General features: G+C 49.4%; 1 protein-coding gene across 1 annotated transcript; it reads left to right on the forward strand.

Annotated features, from left to right (window-relative positions):
- Positions 1-603: 603 nt before the first annotated feature.
- On the forward strand, positions 604-4,711 carry LOC124665086 (protein trichome birefringence-like 41). The gene is made up of 5 exons (XM_047202488.1): positions 604-902; positions 995-1,178; positions 3,413-3,588; positions 3,687-3,845; positions 4,175-4,711. Exons 1-5 carry the CDS (start codon positions 604-606, stop codon positions 4,479-4,481), a joined length of 1,125 nt encoding a protein of 374 aa, XP_047058444.1. The 3' UTR covers positions 4,482-4,711.
- The last annotated feature ends 5,633 nt before the right edge of the window (positions 4,712-10,344 follow it).

Raw genomic sequence — 10,344 nt, forward strand, 5'->3', positions numbered from 1 at the left:
AGTCCACGCAGTCAACATTGGTCTCGCTAAACATGCTTTCGGAATTTACATGAAAAAGACAGCACTAAGACAGTCGCTGAATACTGACAGGAACCCACAAGACCTCCATTGAGCACAGCTACTATCAGTGTAGATGAAAAAAACCCAAGACCAGTGCCGTTTCCAAATACAACAAGCAACTGTACGAGCAGTAGCATAACAAAATCAATGGGGCTCGGATGCAAGACCCCTTTCGGATTGCCTGCCGTTCTCAAAAGGTTTGATGATCATCACTCGTTTACACCACGCATCCAAAAGAACCGTCGAGCAGATCCTTTATTACGTATATATAAATCCCCGTTAATTTTAGAAGTAAATCTAGAAATGAATACAGTACCATACTAGTATTTATTACTAGCGAAATCCTTTGTTGGACCTCTGCATCCAAGCCATGCGTGATGAATACAGCCATGGAAAAAACATCAGCACCTACCATAACAGGGCGTATCGGCCGCCCCTACCACCTACATATAGCCCTGATCACACTTCCCACTCCTCCGCCGTCACAAGAAGGGAACCTCCAGCCTCACCCCCATTGCCCGTCTTGGCAGGATGGGGATCGCCATGACGCGGCGCGCGGCCATCGCCGCGGCCATCGTGGCGGCGCTCCTGGCGGCGTGCACTGCGGCGGCGGCCGCCGCGGCGATCACCATCTCCCGGAAGCACCACCAGCACCAGAAGTCGGCGCCGGGGTCGTGCGACATGTTCGCCGGGAGCTGGGTGGCGGACGAGGCGTACCCGCTGTACGACTCGGCCAGCTGCCCCTTCATCCGCGCCGAGTTCGACTGCCGCCGCTTCGGCCGCCCCGACACCGGGTACCTCCGGTACCGGTGGCTGCCCAGCCTACCCTGCTCCCCGCCCAGGTTCGTAGTGGTAATGCCGTCCGGTCGGCCGTCGGCGCCGGCTTCCAGATTGAGAAATGAGAATTGCGTTTGAGACTGGGTTGCGTGCGCAGGTTCGACGGGTTGGCGCTGCTGCGGATGTGGTCGGGGAAGAAGGTGATGTTCGTGGGCGACTCGCTGGCGCTGAACCAGTACGAGTCGCTGCTGTGCATGATCCACGCCGCCGCGCCCGACGCCACGACCACGGTGTCGCCGAGGTCGGGGAAGATCAGCCCCTCCACCACCGTCACATTTGAGGTACGTGCCGATGCTTTCTGGGTTTCTTTCCAAATATTAGGAGCTGTAGTACCGTGGTTGAAGCTTAAGATTGTCCAGTAAAAAGTTGTGGGGTGTCGTCGTTGGGGCCTGGGCACTTTGGGGCATGATAAGGTGATGAGTCCAGTGGGACGCTAACAGGTCGTGCGCCGCTGAGATTCGCGGCGGTACCATGATTGGCCTAATTACGGCTGGCGTCCGGCACAGCTGGTGACGGCGGGGCCGGCCTCGTCGGGTGAAGTGGGGAAGGAGGCCGTGCGACGCGGCGCGCGGGACACTAGCTCCGGCGGTGATCGGATCCGCTGCGTCTGTCGGCGCGGATGATCGGGACAAAAGCAAGTTTTTTTATCAATGGCCTCGCGCGACATAAGTCAGCGGATAAAATGGAAACCGCCAACGCCGACCGAAATTCGGGTCGCCGTGAGGTCGTCTGGTTTGGACTTTGGTAGTGTCGAGCGAGCCGCGTCACGCGTGTACCTAACTCTGCAATTTCTGACGGCTGCTTGCCCCATGCAGCGTTTCTTCCTTCTTTTCCGCATGTTCCATTCTCTGTTTGTTCTTTTTCTCCAGCCCCATTTTCTCTGGTTAATACGGGCTCTGGTTTTTCATCTCCTTACCTTGTGTGGATGAAAAGAATAAAGTACTCCGTAACTTGTTTAAAAAAACAGCTCGGTTTTGAATTAAAAAGGAAAGAAACAGAGTCTGCTAACGGCAAAAGCTACAAAAATGGGCTAGCCTCTGCAATTTGTCAATTTCCCAAAGTGAGCTGGCCTGAAATGAAAGAGCTGTCTGAGTCTGCTCCCTGCCGTATGTTTGCCGGTGCTCGTGTTGTTGGGACGGTGGGATCTAATGGCTAACCTGCTGCCGGATCTAGCCTAGCGTGACATGTTCTCTGGATCCCCTCTCCCATTTCCATGATTCTATATTGCCCTGGCTTACTCCAGTCCAGTTGTTCGACCACAAGCAGACTGCAAACCAAGGAAGGAAATCTTATACGACCTGGGTCGTACCATCCCGTTGCTGGACCAAATCATCCGTTTGACACGTAGCAGAAATGAATCTCAAAGCTTCTGGCACTTACGTATTCCTCCAGCTCCACTAATCAAATCCCTAAATGCTAAATCCCCTAAATCCCGATTCAGTTCCCTTCTCCGGCATCCTCTTGACGCTGCCGCGATTCCTGTGCTAGCTATGTCGCGGATCCGCCGATGCTCGCTGCTCTCCCTCTACGTCCACGGCCAAGCTCCTCCGCGCCCGACGGCACCACCAACGCTGCAGCTGCCGTGGACAACCTTTTCCGTCCCCTGCGGCGCAGCTCCTTCACGTCGCCCGGCACTACCGGCACTCAAGCTAGCCACGACCAATTTTCAACACTCACGGTGGTGCCACCGATGCTCCAGCTGCCATGGCCAGCCTCCTTCACGACGCAGTCCACTGTGAAGTTTTGGTATTTCTTTGACAATTGCTGCACGGGGATGAATTCAATCAAGAGAGGATTTGGGAAGAAGGGGATTGTCGTGTTGGGAGATGTATACTACTACTCACGACGGGTGGAGGAGCTGTTCGCCGCCATGATGCAGTCGTCTTCTAGATCGTTCGCCATCTTGACGCGCCGTCGCAACTCGCAAGAAGAAAGGGTGCAGAAAGATGAATCGAAGGTAGACGAACCGTTCGGAGATTGTTTGCTTCTTGTGCGATTAGGGATTTGATTAGTTGAACTGGAGGAATACGTGATTAAGTGGCAGAAGCTTTGAGATTCGTTTTTGCTACGTGTCAAACGGACGACTTGGTCCAGCGACCGGGATGGTACGACCCCGGTCGTATAGGATTTCCTTCCGCAAACCAACCGTTTACTTGGCCTGTTGCTGCTGCTACGCATTTCATGTGTTTGTGTCAGTACCAGAAAATTTGATCTCGCAGCGTACTATGTCGGCCCTTTGCTGGTGGCCAGCTTCGACGAGTACAACCTTGGCTGGGCTCATTCAGCGCCGACACTCACAACGAGTTAAGGACACACACGTGCGAGCGCGATCTAGCTGTGGCCTGCAGGCGATTTGAAGCCCCCTTTCAATGGCGAGCTAGCTGTACTGTCCTACAAAGCGAAATGGGGAAACAGGGACGCTGTTCTCTGTCGGCAGTCACCTGTACTGTTATTGCACTTGCTATTTGTACTCAGCCTAGCTGAAGCTGACGAACGGTCTGCTGCGTGTATGCAGGAGTACAATGTGACGCTGGTCTACTACCTGACGCACTACCTGGTGGACGTCGTCGCCGGGAAGGCCGGCCGCGTCCTCAAGCTCGACCAGATCGAAGAAGCCAGGAACTGGCTCGGCGCCGACGTGCTCGTCTTCGACTCATGGCACTGGTGGCCGCGCTCCGGTCCCACGCAGCCGTGAGTCGCTGTCTAGTCTGTGTTTTTTACTGAATTTTGCAGGCTGGTTATGTCTGAATTCTGAAATTGTATCGTGGGTGCGTGTGCCTTTGCTGCAGATGGGACTACATTGAGGTGGATGGCAAGGTGATGAAGGACATGGACCGGACGGTGGCCTTCACAAGGGCGCTCAAGACCTGGGCCGGATGGGTCGATGTCAACCTCCTCCAGACCAACACTCAAGTCTTCTTCCAGGGCATCTCCCCCTCTCACTACAAGTAAGTAATTTACCTCCCACGATTGCTTCTTGATTTGCGAATCAGATCCTTCAGTGCCACATGCGCACTACGTTGCCGGCATCTCATGGTTCCCCGTCTCATCACAAGCAGAAAAAAGAGGTAAGTGTGCTGCTGTTGGGATCAGGGCCCATGCCTTGGCCCTTGACCGCAACAACTGAACCGCTAAGCCACAGCCACCAACTTGCCATCAGACTTTCACATGCTTGCATCTCGTCTCATGCATATCTATTAATCTCTGATGGCATCATAGCAGAATCGCGTATGGGTCATGCAATTCCGTAACCGTCTCGACGTGTGCTATTACGCAGGGGACAGGAATGGGGCGCGTCGCCAAAGAAGACGTGCATGGGGGAGACGGAGCCGCTCAACAGCACGGGGCCGTACCCCGGCGGCCCGATCCCGCAGCAGGAGATCATCCGGACCGTCCTCGCCGGCATGGCCAAGCCGGTCTACCTGCTGGACTTCACCTTCCTGTCGCAGCTCAGGAAAGACGCGCACCCCACCAAGTATGATGGCGGCATCTTCGGCCAAGACTGCACCCATTGGTGCATCGCCGGCCTCCCGGACACTTGGAACATCCTCTTCTATGCCGCGCTCACTGGCCAAGACGGTTAGATTCATCCCAAGAGGTGTAGAATAGTGTAGGTCAATGATCAAAGGCGATTTGAAGATAGCACATTGGTTTATACGGTTGGAAAGACTTTTATCTGCAGCAAAGAAATAGAGGATTATAGAAGTGAGAAAAACATATAGCATGATTCGAATAGGATAAGACGACATGATTGTTAGTTGATATATACAGACAAAGGTGAACTGTTTTGGAATCTATGTTCTTTGAGTGGCTCGGTCTCCGAGTGAACAAATATGTTAATCGAACTTTGACAAACTCCTCATCTCAGAATAACTGACCTCTTTCCTGCCGCACTCTTTCGCTTTATTTCTAAAGCCAGCCTTTTATCTGAAAAAGAAGTCTTCGTTTCAGAATTCACTGAGGTAAGAAAAGCTGTGGCGGCGGTCGTCAACCGTGCATGGATCGATGACATTAAGAAACCAATGAACATTCATGGATTTATGCAGGTCGTTGCCATTTCAGAAGAGCTCACTAATATGCACCTAAACCATCACACCTATGATGTATGGACCTGGACATGGAACGGCAATGGGTCCTTCACATCTAAATCGGTCTACATGGCACACTACACGTTCACGACACAGTGTGACATGACTAAAGAAATATGGAGATCTTGGGAGCCATTACGTTGCAAAATTGCAGTCTGGTTATTCGTCAGAGAACATGTATGGACAACTAACAGACTTGCAAAACGAGGTCTTCCTCACAACAAGAGACGTGTCTTCGGCAACAATGTTAATCGTATGCGCAGTGGTCAACATAGATTGGAAAATGACGTGGGCTGGTTTCATTGAGGCTATCACTGTCGGTAACCTAAGCCTTAAATTATGGTGGCAACAAGGGTCGTCCTAATCTCTTGGTTGATCCGGAGAGAAACGAACAGCCGGGTGTTTGACAAAAACTACAAACCTATGCTTCAGTTTATCGATCATATCCAGCTGGAAGCTAGATTGTGGGCGATAGCAAGCAAGGATCACTTTACTGTGTACGTGTTTGCTCTGTCAGTTTATCTCTGTTTTTGAGCGGGGGTGTTCTTAATTTTCTATTGGTAAGGTCGGGTGGGTCGTGTGTGTTCATACATGTACTCATCTGTACTGTACACAAACTGCGAGGTTCCCCTTTCTTTCTTAATATACACATGGGACATATTCATTGAGGTGAATTAAGCATTTCTTCGTGGTTATTGGACGTTGCATTTCTTTTAGAGAATATCAGCACTTTGTTGAATTATGACCGAATGACATATTCCACAGGGGTAGTTGTTTTACATGGTTCTATCCATGAACTTCATACCGAGAAAATGGTTGAAGGACTCTTGTTTAAAATGGATGTTCAGAAGGCTTATGAAAAAGTTAAATGACCATTTATGCAACAAGTTATGTGCATGAAAGGTTTTGATCCACTGTGATGTGCATGGGCTGAAGATTTTTTTTTTTTGCAGGGAGAAAGTGTGGAAATAAGGGCTAATGGTGACATTGGTCATTATTTCCAAACTAAAAAAGGGCTAAGACAGGTAGACCCGTTATCCCCTATGTTTTTTAGCATTGCTGCATATATATTGGTTATTCTTATTGCAAAAGCAAAGAAGGATGACCAAGTTGGAGGACTGATCCCTCATCTTCCCTTTCTAAATAGATGACCCCAATTTGCTAGCCTCCTCTGAAGCCACGTCACCCTTTATTTTTCACCCACATCCGGTTCAGCCATTCCTTACTACCTTCTTGCACTGGGCTGTGCATGTATCCACGTTCAACCTCACAAAATAAAGGAGCCCAACATTGTCATCATTGCGTCCCTCTACCTCCGTGGCACAGAATTTGACTCTCGCGTCTCATTTTCGCTAAGTACTGATTATGAATCAATTAAATATCGGCACTATCGCTGCGATTCATCACCTCCCGGCCAGAAGTGTACAGAAACGGACTCACGCAGCATTCATCAACATCTATTACCTTGCAAATGAGGAAGAAACTGCTCAATTTAATTGAGTCCCTGCTGTCGGTGCTTAAAAAACTGCTTGTACCTAGCGCGCCAGCCTATTCACATCTTCATCTTCGATATTGGCCTCCTCGGATGGTAGCTGGATGCTCCCGGTTTTCAGCCTCCCTTGAATATTTGTAACCCCCAACTCATGTTTTGGAATTCGTCAGATCGTGTTCCAGCTACCAAGAAACTCAACCTTTTGCTGACAAGGGTAATTGCTCCTTCGCTTCTGTAATGTGATCCTCCATTTCTTCATAGGTCTGATTGCACCGGTAAAGCTCTCATCTTTTAAATTTCTTTTATTTATGTTGGATGAGCACATGCACGTATTACTCTATCTGCTCGCATCAGTCTCCCAGCCCCGAATTTCATTAGCTAGATTGGATGAGCATATGCACCTTTTTTTTCCACGCGTAGTAGATTCAATAGGAATTATTCTGTGTAATATATTTGCAAATTCAGATTGGCTAGCTACTACTGTAAATCGAGACAACTGTATGTAGATGTTTTGTTTCAAGTCAATTTACTTATTTACATGTGTATGATTTGCAGATTTGAATCGCGCCTGGTTGGCATTCAGTCCCGCGGAGTCGGCGACCCCTTGCCCGGCGTTAGTCACAACATGGTGTCACCCCTCAACTAAACTAATTAGCATCTTCCAATAACTGGAGCTCGACGTACACAACATTGAAACAAAGGTCCATCAGTTAATTTTATCCCTTCAAATCTTCTGTTGTACTTCATGGTATATTTTCTGATGCATATCTTATGTAACGACTCATTTCATTGTCGTACGCATCATATGTATCGATTAAACAACAACATCTACAGAAGAACCTTCAGATAAGGTATAAAGAGAAATTGTAGCGGCCCGGGATAATACCCATATTAGATTTGTTTGTTCTTTTTCTTTTGTGCATCATCATGGCATATGCATCATATAATCCACAATAGTTTTATCAAATAAAAATTATTTTTAAATAGAACCTATTTTATTTTCTCTCTCATATGGTTCTATATAAAATCACCCTTATCTTTTTCTTTAAACAAAACCCTAACCCTTTCTCCCTTGGAAACTCTCTCTTCCTGCCAATTTTTCCCTTCTCTTCCTTCTCTCATGGTGGCCCGTTTCTCTTTTCCCTATAGCCTAGCCCACTCCCTGGCCCATAACGTTTCGAGCCGTGGAGACACCCTCTCGTTATTTTCTTCCCTTCTCCCTGTCGCTTTCTTCCTCACGCGGGATGCGTGACCACCACCGCGCCAAAGCACGCCGCTTCCCCACCTGCTCCCTTTGCCCTCCCTTTTTAATCCCTCTCAAGCCACAGAAACCCTAGCCCCTCTCCTCTCCTGCCGCCGCCACTTCCATTCTCTTCCCGTCCACCTTCTTCCTCTTCACGCCAAGAAAGAAAAGAGCTAACGAGGGCCATGACAACCTTACACTAGCTTCGACCGTGACGTCGCCTCCGACCACCCCTCGCCGAGTTGAAGACACCAAGAGATGCGCCTCGTCGTCCTCTCCATCCTCATGCAAGGAATTGGCCCGGGAGCCCTCCAATCAACGCCACGTTCGCCGATTCCTCTCGCTGATCATCGACGAATAACTCCGATTCCGGCTGCTCCAGCCCTCCTCCGGCTTCCCTGACCTCGCCATCACCTTCAGCGTGAGGTACCCGTCCTCCCGATCCTCCCCACGGACTCCATCTCTTCTCCTACCGACATGCCGACGTTGACCATGATGTTTCACCGCAGATGCCCGCCACCGTCCTACCTCCGGTGGTTCCCCGGCGCCAAGACCATCACCACAAGACTCCCGTTGAAGTCCCGCGTCGAACACGCTGTATCACACATCCCGGCGTGCCTTCAATCTCCAGATCCGTGCTCGCCAGATCTCCCTCCGCCATGGCCGCATCTTGCAAGTTCGTCCCCGCCTTCTGCTTGTTCATCTGGAGACGCACATGCTTTTTGACACGATCAGTACCTAGCCCATCTGGTTTGAGGGCATCTCCAGCGGCGCGACGCATTTCGGACGTCCGAAATGTCCGTTTGCGTCGTGCGGCGGACGCGAGACAGACCGTTTTTGTCCGCGCGTCCGTTTGCACCCTGGGGTGGCTCCAGCGGCGCGAGGCATTTCCGCGTTTGCATCAAATATGAAGTTTTGAAACAACAAATAGGATTTCAACGAAGTCATAGTTATTACATTTAAATTTTGAAAAGTCTACATGAAAATAAGATACTAGTCCTCTAGGCATGATCTTCATGGCCAGCCATGGTCCATTGATGCTCAATCAGATCCGTCTGCAGCTGTTTGGAGACGGTATCGTTTGTGACTTCTACATTCATATGTAGATAGTCCTCCCAAGTAGAAGCTCCAGGAATTGGCGCAACCAACTCACCTTGGAATTCCCACTGGTTCTCATTGCGGCCATCAGGACGCTCGTTCTCAACGATCATGTTGTGCATGATCACGCAGCATGTCATCACCTCATGCATGGTCTTCGGCGACCATGTTCTTGCCGAGTGACGGACAATTGCCCACCAAGCTTGGAGCACACCAAATCCACGCTCCACATCTTTCCTGCAAGCCTCTTGCATCTTGGCAAACCTCCTCGTCTTCTCGGAGTTTGGATTACGGACAGTCTTCACCAATGTGGCCCGATCGGGGTAGATGCCATCGGCAAGATAATATGGCTTGTCATATGCATTTCCATTGATCTCATAGCTCACCCGGGAGCTTTGCCTTGCATGAGCCTTTCGAAAACCGGTGATCGGTGCAACACATTGATATCATTGTTGGAACCGGCCATGCCAAAGAATGAATGCCAAATCCATAAATCTTGAGATATGACAGCTTCAAGAATGACAGTCCGTCCCTCCTCATGCCCGCTGTACTGACCCTGCCATCCAAATGGACAGTTTTTCCACTCCCAGTGCATGCAATCTATGCTGCCAATCATTCCTGGGAAGCCTCTAGACTCGTTGATAGATAGGAGTGATGCGTGTAGTTGACACGTCCGTTGGGAACCCCAAGAGGAAGGTGTGATGCGCACAGCGGCAAGTTTCCCTCAGTAAGAAACCAAGGTTTAATCGAACCAGTAGGAGTCAAGAAGCACGTTGAAGGTTGATGGCGGCGGGATGTAGTGCGGCGCAACACCGGAGATTCCGGCGCCAACGTGGAACCTGCACAACACAACCAAAGTACTTTGCCCCAACGAAACAGTGAGGTTGTCAATCTCACCGGCTTGCTGTAACAAAGGATTAACCGTATTGTGTGGAAGATGATTGTTTGCGAGAAAACGAGTAAAACAAGTATTGCGATAGATTGTATGCGATGTAAAGAATAGGACCGGGGTCCACAGTTCACTAGAGGTGTCTCTACCATAAGATAAAAGCATGTTGGGTGAACAAATTACAGTCGGGCAATTGACAAATAGAGAGGGCATAACAATGCACATACATGTCATGATAAATATAGTGAGATTTAATTGGGCATTACGACAAAATACATAGACCGCTATCCAGCATGCATCTATGCCTAAAAAGTCCACCTTCGAGTTATCATCCGAACCCCTTCCGGTATTAAGTTGCAAAACAACGAGACAATTGCATTAAGTATGGTGCGTAATGTAATCAATAACTACATCCTTAGACATAGCATCAATGTTTTATCCCTAGTAGCAACGAGCACATCCACAACCTTAGAACTTTCACATCACTGTCCCGGATTCAATGGAGGCATGAACCCACTATCGAGCATAAATACTCCCTCTTGGAGTTAAGAGCAAAAACTTGGCCGAGCCTCTACTAATAACGGAGAGCATGCAAGATCATAAACAACACATAGGTAATAACTTGATAATTAACATA

Source organism: Lolium rigidum, chromosome 6 (genome assembly GCF_022539505.1).
Source record: "Lolium rigidum isolate FL_2022 chromosome 6, APGP_CSIRO_Lrig_0.1, whole genome shotgun sequence".
Classification (NCBI taxonomy): domain Eukaryota; kingdom Viridiplantae; phylum Streptophyta; class Magnoliopsida; order Poales; family Poaceae; genus Lolium; species Lolium rigidum.

What these genes read in the sequence shown, in the direction of transcription:
- LOC124665086 (XM_047202488.1), top strand. Translation starts at nt 604, where the DNA reads ATGACGCGGCGCGCGGCCATCGCCGCGGCCATCGTGGCGGCGCTCCTG. An exon ending in CGCTCCGGTCCCACGCAGCC is followed by an intron (nt 3,589 to 3,686) that starts GTGAGTCGCTGT and finishes CCTTTGCTGCAG; the next exon opens with ATGGGACTACATTGAGGTGG. An exon ending in ATCTCCCCCTCTCACTACAA is followed by an intron (nt 3,846 to 4,174) that starts GTAAGTAATTTA and finishes GCTATTACGCAG; the next exon opens with GGGACAGGAATGGGGCGCGT.